At 34.6% G+C, this 19402-nt stretch overlaps 1 protein-coding gene across 5 annotated transcripts in view; it reads right to left on the reverse strand.

Moving 5' to 3' along the window:
- Positions 1–19402, reverse strand: part of DYNC2H1 (dynein cytoplasmic 2 heavy chain 1) — a 156057-nt gene that overhangs the window by 133994 nt on the left and 2661 nt on the right. For 4 of the 5 annotated variants that reach the window (XM_030475678.1, XM_030475677.1, XM_030475680.1 and 1 more), the window contains exons 3-26: positions 18717–18852; positions 18275–18393; positions 17553–17697; positions 16540–16772; positions 16166–16300; positions 15958–16071; positions 15652–15763; positions 15352–15476; positions 14577–14752; positions 13041–13236; positions 11791–11886; positions 9846–9998; positions 9638–9736; positions 8522–8661; positions 8205–8433; positions 7617–7744; positions 6275–6390; positions 4935–5062; positions 3425–3574; positions 2408–2613; positions 1345–1500; positions 1139–1253; positions 565–735; positions 17–399 (exon numbers count right to left, since the gene is read on the reverse strand). In XM_030475678.1, the coding sequence (XP_030331538.1) occupies positions 17–399; positions 565–735; positions 1139–1253; positions 1345–1500; positions 2408–2613; positions 3425–3574; positions 4935–5062; positions 6275–6390; positions 7617–7744; positions 8205–8433; positions 8522–8661; positions 9638–9736; positions 9846–9998; positions 11791–11886; positions 13041–13236; positions 14577–14752; positions 15352–15476; positions 15652–15763; positions 15958–16071; positions 16166–16300; positions 16540–16772; positions 17553–17697; positions 18275–18393; positions 18717–18852 (3761 nt within the window). The remainder of the gene's footprint in view (positions 1–16; positions 400–564; positions 736–1138; positions 1254–1344; positions 1501–2407; positions 2614–3424; positions 3575–4934; positions 5063–6274; positions 6391–7616; positions 7745–8204; positions 8434–8521; positions 8662–9637; positions 9737–9845; positions 9999–11790; positions 11887–13040; positions 13237–14576; positions 14753–15351; positions 15477–15651; positions 15764–15957; positions 16072–16165; positions 16301–16539; positions 16773–17552; positions 17698–18274; positions 18394–18716; positions 18853–19402) is intronic. The other variant, XM_030475679.1, reaches the window with a different exon arrangement.

The raw sequence follows: 19402 nt of genomic DNA on the forward strand, positions 1-19402 counted from the left end.
ACTCCATAACACTAACCTGAAGTCTTCATCAACTCTGTTAAAACGAGCCTGTTCTCTGGGCAGAGCTCCACGACCGAATATCGGTTCCAAATAGACCCATTTCCTTTGAATTTGGTTTAAATTCTGCAGATACTCATCCAACTGAGCCAGTTTTTTTTCCCAGATGGACACTTTATCTTCAAAACCTTTGTAGTATGGAGAGTCCTTGAGAGACTGTAGAAGACAGCGATGATCTCCAACTTGGTTGACTATGTCCTTCCAGTCTTTAATAAGCCTGATAGTCTTGCCTTGGCTATCTTCATAATCTGTTAACGTGAAGACAGCCCCAGCTCCCCAGAGTTCAAGCTCACGTAATGCTTCTCTGATTGTAACTTCTCCTTGGGCCTGACAATTCAAATCCTATTAAAACGCATAAACATTTAATTTGAAACTACAGAGCTTGCAATAAACTTTCCATTTAAAAATGTTACATAAATTCTATTTCTATAGCAATAAAAATATACATATACATATAAAACAAGATATAGTATATAAAATAAATCATATAACTGAGACTATTCATACCTTAAGTTCCATTGCTTTTTCTATAATGGTATCTGTCACTTTTAGCAGATCTCCAAATAATAAACCCTCAAGTGTAGTGCCTCGGGGAAGACCCAGAAGACGAAAGAGATCCAGCCAGTGGTCTGGAGAAAGATGTTCTCCTCTTACATATTTTAGTAGTGGAACTATCATCTATGAGAAAAATACATGTGTGAATCCATCTAGTCTTTATGAAAATTATATCTGTTTGACTACAGAGTAACATGCTATTCAAACAAAACAAAAATTTACATTCTTAAACCGATGTTTATTTCTTTCAGTTCCTGTATTTAATGTGTAGGAGTATGACTCTGAGGAAAACTCATTGCTAAATGTGTCTCTGTGTAAACTACGTAATGACCCTCCTGTTTACTGTAAAGAGCTAAAAGCTTCTCAAGAGTACATGAAATGCTCTAAGGAGTATCAGAAGATATTTTCTTAAATTGTAACTGATTTTCTTCTAAGAACTGAACAATGACCTACACAACAAAGTATATTACCTAGAAACACAAAAACAATTTTTGTTTTATAAGCTTTTTTGTAATTAGCATCTTACTTTATATTTGTCCACTTCTTTTTGCAATTTTACTGTCATTACAGTATGTTCTTCCATCTTCCTCATTTTGTCATGCCACTTAAACAAAAATTCTTCAAATAGGTATGTTTTACTCCTGCATGAAAATCAAACATAAAAAGGTCATGACACCACAGTACTACTACCACATATATATGTTCATGAAAAAGAAAGTAACAAAATCATACCTAAAAGTAATCCAGTCTTCTTTGGCTTTTTCCTGAAGGCCTTGATAAAATTCTTCATACAATGCCCAGACTTCTGCGCAACTCTTAATATCCTGACATACAACTTCTGACAATGAGAAGTCGGGCTCTTCCAATTTAAAATGATGGCATTCTTCACTGAGTAAAAAGATCATTGTGTTATACATTACATGATTCCACTATACATTATGGCTTAAGAAATGTTATCATACGGAAATAATTACACTTTTTTTAAGAAAAGCTGTTGGCTTCACTGAGGAACATTGCTGCCAACTGCAATTTCCTTATAGTAACTTTCTTGAATAGAAATAATAAAGGAATATGAGGGATAACTCCTACACAGTGATCTTCTCCGATATTCACAATTATTTTCCATAAACTTTCATTTCTTTCTCATTTATCAGAAAAGTGAATTACTTTGTGCCCCCAAAAACAAAGCTTGAAAGAAAATAATTTTTTTTTGATTGTTTCTTCCTGATAGGTAGAAAGAATTCTCTAATTTTATTTATTATCATAGTTAAGTGCCAAGCTAAGAATTTAAATAGAAAACTTGCCCACTCAAGATTTGCAATAATGAGCTTACTGAAAGCAGGCACCTAGAGCAAAAATCTCTTCCTTTTGCACAGAAATCTATCAGACAGGACACTTAGGAAATAGGAGAGGTGAGCTCTTGCCCACTTAAGTTACAAGAGGACTGAAGTAATAACTCCCCCTTCTTGGACCAATATCTTCAATGTTCTCAATGAGAAGGAAGTTAGAATCAAGTGTTTAGTTTACAGACTCCCTTATGTGAAAGCCTAAGAGACTTCTTGAATTTTTCTATTACAAAAAACTCTAGAAAAACTTAGCTTGAAAATTCGTGTTATGTAAAATCAATGAAAAGAATCCTGAAAAACTAATGAAAAACATGTAATACAAATGAAATTAAATTCCTTGAAATTAAATATTGTTGTGATAAAAATTAGTTAACATTTTCTGAGATACTATTGCTGCAAAAGATCCACACATCAATGAATAAGGTACACAGGGAAATAAAGATACATACATGAGCTTTTCTTTCATGGTTTCAAGTTCATCAAATTCTTTTTCTTTTTCTTTTATGATCTGAGCACTTTTCTCAAGCACATCCTGATCACCTGTTTCAATGACATCATCACTTGGCTTTAGTTGATCCCAACGAGCTTTAAACTTTTCCAGGTCTTGAAGATATATATTAATACGTGAAATCACATTTCCTTTCATCATTTCAATCTGTAAAGCAAGAGTTAAAATGGTTTCTAACTACAAATATGATCAAAGTATCAACTTCAAAACTTGATAAGCACAACTTGATCAAAATCAAACTCAAAAAACTTCTTGTATAATACCCTAATCTTTATTTTTCTGAGTTTAATTTGAAAAAGGGACTACTTAATATTTTTTTATGCTGGTATCTGAGACCTGTTTATTCAGTCTATGCTACCTATTGACCCTGCATTATACAACAGCTAGAAATATTGCTTTCTTTATATGGCATATTGCTATCTTCAGTAGAACTTCAAGTGAGTTCAGCAATTTGCTTATGGACTGGAATTACAGGACCATGCATAGCTTAGCAAAGTTTGTGAAAAGAAAATAATAAGCCCCACAGAATCATTTAGGTTGGCAAAGGCTTCTAAGATCATTGAGACCAACCATTAACCTACACTACCAAGTGCACCACTAAACCATGCCCGTGTGCCACATACTGACTCTGAGCACACAAAAATGCATCTTTTAACTGTTATCCTGTTTTCCTCAGTTAACCACTGCATTCATTAAGCCACCTCTGTCACCAGAAAGTTGTTTGAGACAAAAATACAATGTAACATTCATTTCAGCATCAGTTCAACAGAAGTTTCACCTAGCTATTGGTTAAAGAGTTTAAATATTCGTCCTTTAAAGGCTCTCCCTCAACTCGGTAATGTTGATGTTAACACTGAACAGAGAACTTAGATCGAATCCAAGAAAAACAAAAATTTCTCCAGACTCATTCAAAATTATTTCAGCATTTTTATGTAAAATATTAATCTTTTATTGTTACCTCTTCTGTAATCATAAGCTGGTGGCTTTCCATCATTAAATCAAATTTATCCCATGTAGCTCTTAGGTTACTGATAGTGTCCAAACCTGCACCAGACACAGTTCGCAAAAGTTTGTTTTTATCTTCAGCTTCTTGAAACAAGAGAAAAATCTAAATTCAAACAGATTAAAAATATGTATGTAAAAATTCAGCAAATCATGTTTATCCAAACTATAAGCAAATACATAAGAATCATCAACTGTGCATGCGCAGATTATATGTTTATATACAGCTGCTTTTTTAATGATATTTATAGAATAACATTAAAACACTGGAAAAAAATAGCAGTTGAGGTATTTAGAGATCTAAATCTTGATCCTGACATGAGACATACAGAAGCATATTTTCACTATGAAACAGGTAAGTGCCTTGCTACATATAACAGAGATCCACTCAATCAGATTCAAAAGCAGCAGCAGAGCAATAGAATTCAGCAAATATGTATATATATGTGCTGGGTCTGGCTGAGATGGTGCACCGGTTTTGGCTGGGATAGTTGATTTTCTCCATAGTATCTGGTATGGGGCTATGTCTGGATTTATGATGAAAACAGTGTGGACGAGACAGGGATGGTTTAGCTATTGCTGAGCAGTACTTACACATAGTCAAGGCCTTTTCTGCTCCTCCCCACACCCCACCAGCGAGCAGGCTGGGGGTGCAAAAAGACTTGGGAGGGGACACAGCGAGGACAGCTGACCCCAACTCACTCAAGGCATGTCTCATACCATATGGCATCAGGTTCAGTATATAAAGATGAGAGAAGAAGAAGAAAGGGGGAATGTTCAGAGCGATGTCTTCCCAAGTAACTACTACACATGATGGAGACCTGCTTTCCTGGAGATGGCTGAACACCTGCCTGCTGATGGGAAGTGGTGAATTAATTCCTGGGTTTGCTTTGCTGGTATGCACAGCTTTTGCTTTACCCATTAAACTATCTTTGTCTCAACCCAAGTGTTTTCTCACTTATACTCTTTCGATTCTCTTCCCCATCCCAATGCAGGGCGAGTGAGTGAGCAGCTGTGTGGTGCTTTCTTGCCGGCTGGGGTTAAGCCATGACAGATGGAGTTCATTTTCTTCATAGCAGCTCATATGGTGCTATGTTTTAGATCTGTGATGAAAACAATACTGACAACACACTAACATTTCACCTGTTGCTGAACAGTGTTTGCGTAGCATCAAGGCCTTCTTTGTTTCACATTCCAGCCCCCATCCCAAGTGAATCTATTAACAGCACACACACTGCAGACACCTGCACATACACTTAAACTCAGATGTGTTCATTCAGAACTGAATCGTTTTCTGGATAAATAGTCCCTCGAGGGACAACACTGTGCTATATGAACCACTGCCCTGACCCTCTATGGCCACTGCATGTTATAAACTAGTTATATTAAATATAAGTTTCCATACTAGAAAGCAATTACATTTTTTTGATAGCTGTTGTTCTGGATATGATAAAACAGTATCTTACCCCTTCTTTTCGTTCATGTAGGCTTAAATATTTTAAATTATCTTCTGCTATTTCCTCTATAGTCTGGGGCCTAATCACTAATGTTTCCATGGCATCATTGAGAAATGAAGAAACATCACACAGGTGAGCTATATAAAGGTGGAAAACAAAGTTATCACAGAAAATATTTGTAGCAATAAATATCCAAGTCAGACAAATGTACTGTGATAAAACATTGTCATAAGATATGATAATGTATGCAATCTATTTGCTTAACAAATTGCAGACCCCAATCTTATTTGCTGCTTCAATAAAACTTGCATGTTTGTGTTTACAGATAGCTTTCTAAATGTAATTAGTATGTCATTTAGACCATAAGTATCAGAATAACTTCTGAGAATTAAACATAAATACATAAGGTATTTATTTATACACTTTCTATATCTGTATAGGTCTTTTTTGGGTAAATGGAGAAAAACATCTTAAAACTGATTTGGGGGTTTGGGGTTTTTTTGTTTTGCTTTAAAGAAACTAACTAAAACCACCTTGCTTTAAGTATTGCAAAGATTCGAAAACAAAAGCCTGATTAAGCTATAATGCTGTATTTTCCTGCCAAGGTAAAACTCTTTGGTACTGAGAAAGGATCTATACAATTCCAGGGAATAATACATATTCCAGGAAACAATCTTTCAGGCTATGGAAATAATTCACTTCCTGTGCAACCCATTCTGTGTTTCCTGTTCTGATTGTTACACTTAAAGCCAAAAGCACTGGTATTTCTCATCATCTACACCTTACTACATTTTGTTTACCTGTTCCAGATATAGACAGACCACCCAAAAATAAGGAAATATTTTGCACTCTAACACTCTGCATTTTGACAATCTAACTAACACATAACTGAATGGAGTTAAGTCTTGATTATTTAATACTCTTCGTGAAGTATTTTAATTTGTGAAGGAAAAATCTCATAACATTTTTAATTACATTTCATGATGCCTCCTTCAACTACCCTCAAATGCCTAAGAAATTTTTCTCCCGCAAACATCAAATAAATCTGTCTCCCTGAAACAACAAAGGAATTTTCCTTCAGAAAAAAAACCAAGCTAAATAATGTATCCCTTTACATTCGGAACAGATGTGGCCAGAACAAGTGAATGGGCAAGATGCACGTGGACATCAAGGGGTCTTAGATTAGGCCTGTAGTGAAAAATTAGTAACAGCTTAATTTATCTGCACTGTGATTTATGCAGCCCACTGTGTCTGTGAGTAAAATATTTCTTAAAAAGAGTATTTACATTAACATAAATGTCCCCAAGTAGAAAAGAAACAAAAAAATGCTATTCATTGAAGTTATTTACCTTGAATAGATTTTCTCAAAGAAATGACAAGAATATCATACAACTTCTGGATGAAATCATCAATTACAGTTTTCACAGGGTTGCAATTAACAGTTAAACAATCTATCTTGATGGTGCTTCAAGACAAAAGATAGAAAAATAGCAAATATTCAGTAGTATCAGTAGTATACTTACATGTCAATATCTCTAAGATCTATGCACATCTGTAGTTCACCGTGATTTAGTACCCTAGTAAGAAAAATTTTCCCTCATAATTCTACAAATAAAAGACATAACTTATTGGGAAAATTACTCATCGTAATAATATAACCATTATGCATATTCATGTAGTTTTATGGGGACTGAGGTCTAGTGCTCTGTTCCTCCAAATAGTTAGAAAATGACTTGATTTTATATAGCCAAAGTCAGTAAATTCAAAAGGACTATTTTTATGCTCAAGAAGTATTTTGTTTGTACAGTCCTGTCTTTAAATCTCTAATTTCCATGAGAATTAATTAACTCAGGCTTCAACAGTCCTAGGAACACAAGAAAAGCCACAGTGAGTCACTTCAATGATCCATACGTCGTATCTCACAAGTGACCTGAAGTAGACACCTGAAGAACATTAAGAAAAAGGGCCCCATTATTTGATACCATCCTGTGTATCCTCCCTCAACAGCAATTATTTTCAACTCATGGCACTTCATAGCCACATGTTGTTTCTCACTATAAAACGCATAGCCAATTTCTTTTCTCTTCACCCCAGCCTGTCCTTATCACTTAGCCAACAAACCCTACCTGTCCATTCTCCTGCATGAAATACCATCTTTTTCTTCCTTTCATTTTTCATTTCCTTTTTTATTTTCTTCCTTTCATTCCTAGCAGCTTCATTTGATAATTCTAACCATGTAATACACTACATTCCACGTGAACATATGTAAGAATAAAAGCCTACACTAGAATATCTTAAACTATCATGTATAAGAGATAATCAAGTGTTTCAGTACAGGAATTATTTAATGTATAAATATTTACTAACTCTGTTCCTAATTGCTACATATACTTCACACGCATAGGACTTAACTAAAATAATTGTTAAAGTATCACCATGTTTTGTAGTAGTTCAGAATCAGCCCTGAATTTTTAGGGGATTTCCCATCATATCAAAAGGAAGACATTAAAAGTTTTCAGAGCAGGCTGCACAGACAAAAGGGGATAACTGTCTAAAAATAAAATTGAAAAATAAAAATCTAGACATTTTAAAAACACTTGAAATTCTTTGTAAAAAGAATCTTTCTATTTTAATATTACCTTTATCTGACAGAATACACTATTCAAATAAAAGAATAGACTTGTACTATACCTTGGAAGTCGTTCTGCTTCCTTCCCTCTCACTTTTAATGCTTTGAAGTTTTTTTCCCAGTCCTGTTTGCTAGAAAGATGTGTCTTCACCAGAGTTTCCATATCTACTTGACCGATTACGATCCATTCCTTTTCAACGTTATTTTTGATTTATGGAAAAGAAATATTTTCCAGACTAAAAACTCGTTTCTCAATAGTATTACAACAATTTAAGAATGTTTTTATGCTACATTATCTTTAATGTCTGTGTTCCTTCAATTACCTACAGATTCTTAGTGCAAATATCAGGAGGAACAAAATGGTTTGACATATTCACACATCTCAGGATAATCAAAACAGACTTTGAACAAGAGTAAAAAGACAGCTCTGATACTAAGATTTCAATGGGAACTGTGCATATGCTTTGAGTTAGGTATGTGCTTAAGTGGTTGGCTTAACATGGACTTACTAAGCTTTTGCTTAAATGCCTCAGAGAAAAGGACAACAATGCACAAATGTCATTGCTCGGTTACTTCTAGAATGCCTGAAAACTGAAAATTATAGAAATAAAAAAAAAAAAAAAGCAGCATGAGTCAAATATTGAAAATACCTTGAATTGATTAGAAGCATCTGTCAGCCTTCTGAACAAATCCTCAGCTTTGCTGAAAGCAGTCAGAAATCCACTTACATTTCTTTCAGCCATAACAGTGAATATGGACTCTTCTTCTGCTTCACTTACTCCCCTAAACTGATTTGGAATGGAGATGAATCTCTTCATTTCTCTATAATATCTAGCTCGTGCTTCTTCAAAAGGAGGTCTGAATTGCAACTGGCCTTGCCTAAAAAATTAAACCAACCATAAAAAGCTAGTATTTAAATGTAATCTAAGCTAGAATACTTTCTTAACAGGAAAAGAAAATATCTTACTTGAATGTTAAATCAATATTTATTTCTGGTAAATTCTCATTGAGCGCTTCTAAGCCCATTTGATACTGAGGCTCCAGAGCTTTGTAAAGTTGATGATTCCAATGCTGTCTCCAAGCTTTCATGTCACATGAATTGAAACCCTAAAATTCAACAGTGTTTATTTTTACTTTATTTTATTCCTCAAACCATAATTATAAGCTGAAACTGAGCACAGTACAATGCCAGAAGACCAGGATCTTAGTAACATTCTAAGAAGTATGAGACCACTGGAACAGGCTCCCCGAGGAAGTGGTCACAGCACCAAGCCTGTCAAGAGTCCAAGGATCATCTGGATGACGCTTTTGGTCATATGGTTTAGTTTTAGGTGCTACAAAACAAAGGCTGAATCAATGTATTTATCTAGTATTCATCTTCTCCTGAAAAATTGAAAAAACTATAAAAGAAAAATACAGTAAAAGTACTGCATTTATTTGACTGGCAAATACTAATTAAAATAATCTGGGTTTGCATTGGAAAGGCTAAGAAACACCACATCTATCGAAGAATAGTAATAGCATCCAGTTACTTTGGCAAGATGATATTTTTAATCAAAATCTTAATTGTCTTTCTCAAGATGTTAAGAGACTCTCCAAACCTAAATGATTCTATGATTCTATTCTAGAAGTTGACAGTTGGTAAGTGAACAAATAAAAATGTGGCTTTTTCATTATTTCAGACAGAAAGGAGTTTTAATTCTAAATTCGATGCACTTGTTCTATTCTGACTGAGGATGGAACACACATCCACATCAATTTCTTTATTTGTCCTTGTATTAATGGCTCAGACACAACTGATCTACATGACCTAAGGTTTTCTCAGTTTTTCATCTAACCTGTGATCTGACCAAGTTTTGTTCTTTTCCAATTGCTAGTACGACATAAAAAAGATCATACTCATCTTCCTCATCTGAGATTTTACCTCACATCTGGCAACAACTAGTACACAGTCAGTTTTCCTGAGCTAGCTAGTAAGTCCTGAATCAAAATTTATTCAAGCATGTTATGTTTGAGTCTTAAATCTTGATTACTGTTGAAAAATCAAATGTTCACAGTTTGCAATATGATAATGAAACCCTGCCTGTGACTCCAGGCTGGCAAAACCAGTTCTGAGCTCCTGGACACCATCCTTCCAACGCTGCTGCTGCCGAAGTAGATCAATATTCATGAGTGATATAACCTGTTAAAAGAATTTTAAAGAATAATAAACATATTCATCACCACACAAATGAAGAAAGGGTGAAGTAAGTTGTAAGAGATGTGATTTCAATTTCACGTGGAAAATATACCTTTTCAATAAAGTTTGTGTGCCACTTCCTTAGTTTTCTATTTTCAGTGGAAAGCCGTTCAGCAGCAGCTTGGAGTTTTTGGATATAAGCTTCCAACTCTCTCGGATTATCCCATGTTATTTGAGCTTTTCCTCCACGACCGGATTTGGAATGCTAGAAAAACATACAAACTTTGTCAGATTTAATGGCAAACATAGTCCACCAGCCAGCACACAGAAAGTGATAATATGAGAAAGATGGTTTTACTCCTAGTAAAAAATGGAGGACCTCCCTCTCACAACTGCAATAGAAACACAATAATCTGGCAAATCACAGACACGTGGGCACATCATTATAGCTACATCAACACACTGGGGAAGGATTTAAATGCCAAACTCTTCACAGAGCTTGAAATAAATTCACTGATGTTGAGAGTCCTGCCCCACACACAAAAACAGCCTTCTTAAGCTAAGAGGACACCTTAAACTCCTTCCTTCCTCTTTGTTCTGCACAGACCAAAAACCAAAATGTGACACTCATAATTGGTATCCGACTTCACCTGTTTATCACGAAATAATTTTTTTAATTACACTGAAAAATTCCACTAGTCAGTGGAATACACAGCTTTAGGGAGTTTCATTACTCTGGGCTTTTTATCAGGATTCTGGTGGTTTTATGCATTTTGTAAAGTTTACAGTAGAAAATCAGAATATAAAAGTATCTGAAGCTCCACAGCTGGACCTATCCCTTAAAGACATAGGACAGAAATCATGTCAAATAGGAGAGTATGTTGTGGTTTTGAAGACTTCTGCACCGTTTTAGGGTCTGCACACTAAAGGAATCTGTGGCACAAACTGCACCAAGCCCAAGGAAAATTTAAGAGACAGTTTGGGAACTTTTTTCAGGACACTCTGAACCTACAGTTTGGTCTGGACTCTCCACCATTTTGTGTGAACTAATTCCAACCACAAACATCCCCTCTGTTTTCAGCCCCGCTCTTATGCTCTGTCATACAAAAGGGTTCTCAGAAGCAAGTTTCCAATCATTTCTGTAATGCTTGCTCTGGAAGTGTTGGTCTCTGGCCCAATACAGACTTTATAGGCATGTTATCATTCTTCCGCCATTCTCACATTGTACAAGAGTGGAAGAGGGTGGAGTGCTTCAAACACATCACAACAGTGAAATGAAATTCATAATAATCAACATGTTTCTCTAGACATAAAATAGAGATATAGTGTTAAAAACCCTATAGATTGTAGTGTAATTTTAAGTTGTGTCCCTTCAAAGCAAGAAAAAATAAAATAAGTAATTTCCTCCAAATTCCTTAGAAGAATCTAAAACTTCTTTAAGTATTGTGAATTCCTAGCAATTAAAAAAAACCCCAAACCTTCATCTCAGAGCAATTACATTATGCCTGAACACAAACTCACTGTAACAAACTGCACACCACAGATTCTTCGTTCTTAATCGAAACTGGAAACTATCCACTTTCAACCTGCCCAAAACGTGGATTAGAAACATCCAAGAGAATTGCAAAATCCACAAAGAGTTAATAGCAGTCAAAACAGGAAAACCATTCCTCAATACTAATTTATCTCCAGAATAAAGTATATGCCATTTTTACTATAATAGACCAAAACAACATTATTTAGAACTGCTAGGAGTAACATTCCCAACTATTAAAGGATTGGCCACACTGTGGTTCATGTGTAAATTCAAACACTAGAAATAATTCCTGAGATATCATATGATACTAACATGCAAAGTACAAAGGAGTAAGCAGTTATTTAAACGACCATATTAAAAAAAAAAAAGGCCCATTGATTTCAATAAATGCTAATTAAATATATAGTGCTCGTATGGGAAGGCTGCAGTTAAAGTCCAGCAATAAACATAGAAAACGCAGTGTAGAATATGCATAGATATCATTGAAATTAAAAATACAAAGAGAGGGGAATTCTTTCACCTTAATTATCTGTTCAAATGCTAGCGCAGACTGTAACATCATTGGCTTCTGACTCTCAATCATCTGTTGATCAATAGAGTTATAAAAATGTGCCACCTGCGAAATTCAGAGATGAAATTTACAAGAACAGATAAGAATAATATATACCAATAAATGTAACGCAGGATATTTCCAAAAGTATTGCCCAATGAATGCCATTAAGAAATAACTATTCTAGTAAAACATTTTCAAAAATAAAGTACACATCCAATGCTAATGCTAATCTTCTTCTAGAGATGAATTCTAATTCTACTTACACGTCAGAGGTGATTATGCTACACCTTAAGTGAAAGTGGTTCAGTCTCTGATTTAAGTGGAACAGTTCAAATATTTTATGCAAATGTAAGCATCCAATACAATTTCAGGGGCCTTCAAGTACCCATGACATCCACCAGGAGATGATACAAGACCTAAAAGACATCTATTTACTTCCAGATTGGCAGCTGAAGTAAGAAGGATACCCTACAACTCGGTTTAGTTGTCCACACGTAGACATCTAGTGCCCTTTGAGATGACGAAGGCTTTCACTAGGGCAACTGTTCACGATCCAGATGCAGGGCTATTTTGTAGGTCTTGTGTCATCTCTGCCTTAGCTGTGGAGACATCTCAGATACCAATGGCACTTCATGTGAAACTGAGCTGGGCCTGTGTATAAGAATTCTTACCAATAAATACATATTTACTCTGGCATCTTACAGTAAGAGAGGAAAACTGGACATGATCATTCAAATGAAAGATAAACCCAATAAAAACTGATGTAGCGTTGAGACCAATCAAAAGATAACTCCCAAAAAACCCACACATGTCCATTAAAAAACTTATTATTTCCAGTTAAAAACTAGCAATGGTGAGGACAAGCTGGTCAATGTTATGACATTTTCCTTCAGTTATAATAATCAGAAACTAAGACTAAAACTAGGGAGGCAATTAATCGCTAGTCTTATTTTTGTATATTCACACAGTAACTTGACATTGCTTTAATACCATAATTCATTAGGTTTCAAAAAACACATTCAGAAATTGCAAAGCATTTCTTTAATTTTGTTTTCTTTTAAGGGCTTAGGTAATTTCTTCAAGAAACACATCACTTTCATACAGACAACACAACAAAAAACTTGGCCACACAGTCAGAAAAGATAATAGCCTAAAGAAGTTCTACTACTAAAGCTGGAAGTTAGAACAGGAAGTTATTACGGAATTTAATCTTATACCTGTTTGAGGATGACTGCCTGCTTACAAAACTTCTGTGCAGTGTTTGCAATATGCTGTATTTTAGCTGGTATAGCAAAGCCAAGTGCTGACAGCTGACGTACTTCTCTTAGGAGAGTCACCAAACGATCTGAATAAAGTATGTTTAATGTTCCAAAAACGTGATCCAATTCCATTACAGGACTATTAGCTTGGATGCTAAACAAAAATCGAATTAAATGTATTATTGACTATATTTTGATACTGACCCTTTCTCAAGTGCATTTTATAATAATATATTAACCAATCCTAAAAAGCTTGATGTCATTCTATTACATTTTTCTATGGTTATTAACATTTTATTTTACTTATAAATTATTCCAATAACTTTTCTCTTAATTAAAAGCCACTGAAGACAAGAAGAAATGAACAATGCCTACTGGTTTTGCTCACAAAGTTTTCCTGGCTTATTATAACAGCTAACACATAACTCACAGCTAGACAGTATTTCTCAAATACACTGGATCAATCCATTGTGCTCTCTCAAGCAGGCACTTTATAGGCCTCAGCCTTCAGCACTGCTAAGGAGAAGAAATTCTCTAAGGGAGTCAATCTAATAACCAGGACTTGGATCAGTGGAATGTTTTGGTATACACAATCAGATGCTAATAAGAATATCACCCTATGTTTAGATTTTACTCCCTTTTTTTTTTTCCTATGGTAGTAATGCTTCTGCCACCATCCTTCTAGGCTTTTTTCATAACAACTTCAGCTTTACTCATATTTTCAGTTTTTTCCCCTCACCTTTTTCTAGTTTCCATATCCACTGCATTCCCCTTTGCAGTGAGCTACCTCTTTTCCTTTTAATTAATTTCTTCACATCTTTTAAAATCTCTCAGTATCAAAATTTTATGGTACTAATAAATCAGATGGCTGGTATACACTGGAGTCCTGAATCTACTTATTGTTATATTTGAGTGTTTTTTCATAATATAAAAGTTTACACATAAGTATCATCTGTATCCTCTGAAACCGTGGACAAACTTTTTCCAAAGAAAGTTTGCAACACTCAAGGATGCAGATAGAAACTATGCAGCAAATCAATTAAAAAAAAAAAAGTTAAGATATATTTGGTTTAAATTTCTTTTCTTACCTTTCTTTTATCTGCCTTATTTAGATTGCAGAATTTCTTGTGAATAACAATCAATTTGTTACTCTGTATGCATATATAGAGTATACACACAGTTATACTCCATCTGATTTCTAGACATCATCACTGTATGGTTCGCAATGGATGACAAGTATTAAGAATAAGCAAACCAACATGGTTTTTATTCCAGGTGTTAATAGAATCTGCAAGATTAGTTATTAACACTGTCCTGTATACTTCACCTTATAAAGCCTGGCAGGATGATGAAATTATAATAAACTCTTCCTTTTTGGTTCTCCACTCATTCTCAATTCTGCAAATTTTTTATTATTTCCTTCATCAAATTCTACTGAATTACACCACACTGCAGATTTCAGCATAAACATTATTTAAACAAAAATACATTTACCAAAGTCCTGACTTGGGATTTGATAATTCTGACTGGATGTTCCTAGACCAATCATCAAATTGTTCCTGTTCATATACTTTTAACTGTTCCAGAAAAGAATCTGCACTTCGATGAAAAGTTTGAAATCCAGGTAAATCAGACAGAAGAACCTCTGCCAACTTGATAGTGTCATCCATCTGAAACACAATCACAATGCAAAGAAATTTAACTTCTGAGTATTCAAAGAAAAGAAAAAAAACTACAATAAAAATCAGTATTACAAAACATCCAAGTGGAATTAACAAGCTATTAGAAGGAAAAAAAAAAAAAAAGTGAATCCTGAATTGTGTCCCAGATGTTCATATTCCTATTACAGTGAATTGGCTCTGAATAAATTGTCCACTGTAGGTGTCTACCGCTAGTAAGATACACCAGAGTATCCCATCTGGTCTTTAGTTAATTCTCCATAAAGATGATACAGAACTCCCATGTGTCCTTTGTTGTATCTACAAGGTCCATGTCAAACTCAAAGGTATTTCAAATGAGATTTCACATCCAGGTGTGTGAATAAATTAATGAAAACCCTAGTCAATACAATCAGTGGAGATTTGAGAGCTATCAAGAAATTTAGCACAGCCTAAAGTAGACACACAACTGACACGTCAGCTGAACTGCTCTCTAGATCTTTAGCAGATCAAAGGGAAGAATTCCTTCAGGAATTCCCCACAGAAATCTCCAATACCATGTTTTATATTCTGTGATAATATTGTGTCTAAACAGTAATGGAATCTGTTACCTTCAGCTCCAGTTGCCGTACCCATACAATATTATTGACAACTTCAGAAAGGTTTTTGCCTGACAGTGGTCCAGAAACATCACCAGGAACACCATGGCATCGAGTTTCAAAGTCTCTCTGATAGTCTAACACAAGCAAAACATTCATGTTAGACCAGAAACCTAACAGACCAAGCTTAAAATCATTATTGTAGTTATAAAATTATACTAGGGATACTGACACAATTCTAAAAGTAAATAACGAATTCTAGTATTTGCAAAAAACCCTAATGCAGTTAAATACTTTTAAATACATTTTTACCTTCAGCATAATCTTGAAGTCTTGCTAATAATATTTCCCTCTCAAAAAGCAATTCTTTGCTTATATTTGGATGCTTTATCAGTTCCTTATGTTTCTGAAATGTTTGAAGAAGCTGGAATATGAAGTTTAAAAGAAATTATCTCTTTCTTCTGAAAAAAAAATTAAACATATTCTGACAATACTCATTATTGCTGTTCATAAATACTGTCTTTGGCTCTAAGGATTTATTCCTGTCCTCTAAACTGGCTACTTAAGAATTCAATAACTATCTTTAAGAAAGTTTTCAGACTACAAAAATACTCATACCTGTTGAGGGCTGTCCTGAATTTCTGAAATAACTTTCTTCAATTTGCTTGCTATTTTTTGTTCTGCTGGTGCTATAATTCTTTCATACTGAGAGACTGCTGCTTTCCATAATGGCTAGAGATAATTAGTTCATATGTCAGTTTAGGACTCTCCATATACATAAAAAGCCACAGAAAAAATGTGAATAAATTAAAACCAAGCATTATACCTCTGTGTAAGAATTATAGTGTACAGGATTTAGGCCAGCAAAGGGTTCAAACACTTGGGCAAGATGTAAAGCATTTTGCTCTCCAGCTGGCAAAAAGAATGCAAGTTTTTCGTGCAGTGTTCTAACAGTTAGCACCTATAATGAAAAAAAAAAAATTTATATATGCAACATTTTTTTACATAAAACTTACATTTAGAAGAAAAAAGCAACACCAGCACATCCCATCCCTTTCCTTTTTACAAGAGACTTTTGAAAGGCTCAGGCACACACAGATTATTGAATGCTGTCTATCTCTGAAAAGGTTACACAAGTGTTTTAGTTCTTTTTTAAAATAAAACACAGTTTGATTCTGTGTCTAATGAAATAAACCATACCTCATCAAGACGTTTGCCAAGTTTGGCTAACGATTCAGGGAAATATTTATCATTTTTCCATGGATGTAGAGTATAACATTGCCACAGTTGTCCAGTTAGGTACTCACAAGCCGACACCCACTGCTCACAAATGAAGATGCCAGCCTTTACATTTTCTTTAACACTGTGAAAAGCATCCTTCCACAAATTCAAAGCTGCTAATTTTCTCTGAACATATCTACCTAGCGAGCCACCTAGAACACAAAAAAGCAGACAAAAGCAACTCGTTATGCTTCTCTAAAATAATTCCTTTAAATGCTTCATCATATCCCAATCACATTTAAAAAAAAGTGTGTAACGTCTTTATTTCAAACCACACAAATATATCAATAACTGATTATTTTGTTTCAGATTCAACAAATCTCTTAAATATCTCCATGTTAAACTGAGGTTGGTCCAACATCAAAAGCTGATTTGAATTTGGATTCTGGAATCCACCCACAAGCATCCATCTTTACCAGCAGTAGTGGCAGTAGCTGGCTGTCCCCAGCAATCCTTCCCCCATGCACATACACATGTGGCAGCAGCAGACAAAATCACTGTCTTATGTCTGTCCCAGAAAATGGGACTGCTGATGTGAGAGAGAGAAGCAGTCTCTCTGCATGTCCTGCTGTCACCTCCACACAGACCGAATCAACTTTCAAATGTGGATTTATGTAAACAAATTCCCTCCTCTGAAAGAAAGACAAGGAGTCAGACAGAAGCAAGACATATCCAGTCCACAGGCTGAAAGATATCTAACTCCATCTTGTTATTATCTCTCATCTTCCCAAGCACCTGTGAAAGCATCTACCAGAACTAGCTGAATTACTGGACTATAAGGCAAAAAATATTAATGGTCATAATTACAAGAAGAAAGCACCTTTTTGCTGCAGGTTATCACTGTTGCCTTTAGGAGGAAGAAGGTCTCTGCTCAAGGATTCCTTTTACTTTTTCTCAACTATTCATTTAACAAAGACTGACTAAAGGTTTACCTATTACATCCAGGAGATTATGCATGCGTGGCTGTGGATAAGGATCATGTTCTGTTTGCCTCCACACACCATCAAGAGTACCCTTGGTAGTCTCCACCAAATCCACAACTTCAAATAACGAGAGACTATCCAAGTTGAAATAATCCTAGGGGGGGGAAAAAGTATCCTTAATACGATTGCTTTGCAACTAGTATTGTAGAAACATTTACACTTTTCTGAAGCTGGCAATTGCTATAGTTGCCTGGGGTTTATTGTTTAACAGAATATGGCATAACCCTCTCAAAACCCTAGCCTTTGTCTAAGTCTATTCATGTGAAGAATGCACTGATACTGAAGCTACTCGAGCAAGCGCTTTACAGGTGACAAAAATTTTGCACCATAGCATTCATTATTATCATCTGCATTTTCAATTTTCCTTTTTATAATTTCATGAATCAATTTCTAGTTCACAAACTGTAGCAGACTCTTATATTTCTACTGCAGCTCTTAATATTCAATGGTCAAATCTCCTCCCAATTAAATGCTGGCATTCCCTTGCACCACTGTCAGTAGAAACTACATGAATGTCAATTACAGTAAAATTTTGTCTAAGAAAAGAACAACCAAATTGTTATATATTCATTGTTATACATAGTACATTTGAAAAGAGTGTATATACACTGACACATATTTCATAAGAAGAGTCTACAAATATATGACTGATCACACAAAAGAAAACATACTTTTGCAATGTCCTCAAATAGATCCTTAAAATGAGAAGCTCTCTCTTTACTACGCCATTTACTTCCATGACGAGAACATTCTATCCAGTACTGGAATTCATCTGTTGGTGTAAGTATAGCTGCAAATAATAATGTAAAATATTTATATATGAAATACACGAATGGTCACGAAATATTTTCAGTCTGAACATACTTTCTAAAGCAAATTTTTACTATATGTTTATGTAATTATCCTTCAACTTCTGATTCTGACTAGATTTAGAATCAAGTTCATACCAAGAGACCAGAGTTGATCATCACTGATTCCAATCTACACACCACAACCAGTTATATTTCACACTCTGCAGTCACTGGGATATTGAAGCATGAAAACTTGACCCCTAAATAAATTATTCACTCCTAATTTAAAATTGACTATAAAAGATATAACTTCAAAACAAACCTCGCACATCATCTTCGCTGAATTTTGATCCTGTGTAATTAGGATCTGATCTTCTGAGAACAGTACTCAAGCCAGTTTCAAGCTCAGTTAAAAGTTTCTGGAGTTTGGGATCAAATGTTTTACTCCATCTCTCATCCTGCAAAGATAATTTCAAAAATTTTGTCAGGTGATAGAACAATTACTATTTTCCTGCCATTAATCTTAAAAACAAAACAAACTTGATTCACAGTAGTAACCAGCCACATGGTGGGACAATGTAATAGTTTATTTTTTAGAGTCAAGGAAAAGCACCTCATTCTTTTCACTTAAAAATTCAGAATGATACTATAATAAAAAATTTATCACAAAATCAAAAGTCAATTCTTGAATTTATAAAGGCACTCTGCAAATGTGTTCAAAATTCCTTATTAATGAATTCTCTTAAGTTATATGAATTTGTTATCTACTTCTATAGTAGAATCTGGAAAATGCTAGAATCAAATATTAAAAGTTATTGTGTTTTTCTAAAATCATTTTTATTAATATTATGACATAAATAAAATTAAAAATCTTTAAATGCTGAAACTACATGTTTAGCTTACGAAATACAGCCATGGTCATCATTTTTGACAAAAAACCAGAAAGGAAATATATTCCTTAATGGAACAGAAGGAAAAGCCTCAGAACATTTGAAAAAAACACAAAAA

This window comes from Strigops habroptila, chromosome 2 (assembly GCF_004027225.2).
Source record: "Strigops habroptila isolate Jane chromosome 2, bStrHab1.2.pri, whole genome shotgun sequence".
Taxonomy (NCBI): domain Eukaryota; kingdom Metazoa; phylum Chordata; class Aves; order Psittaciformes; family Psittacidae; genus Strigops; species Strigops habroptila.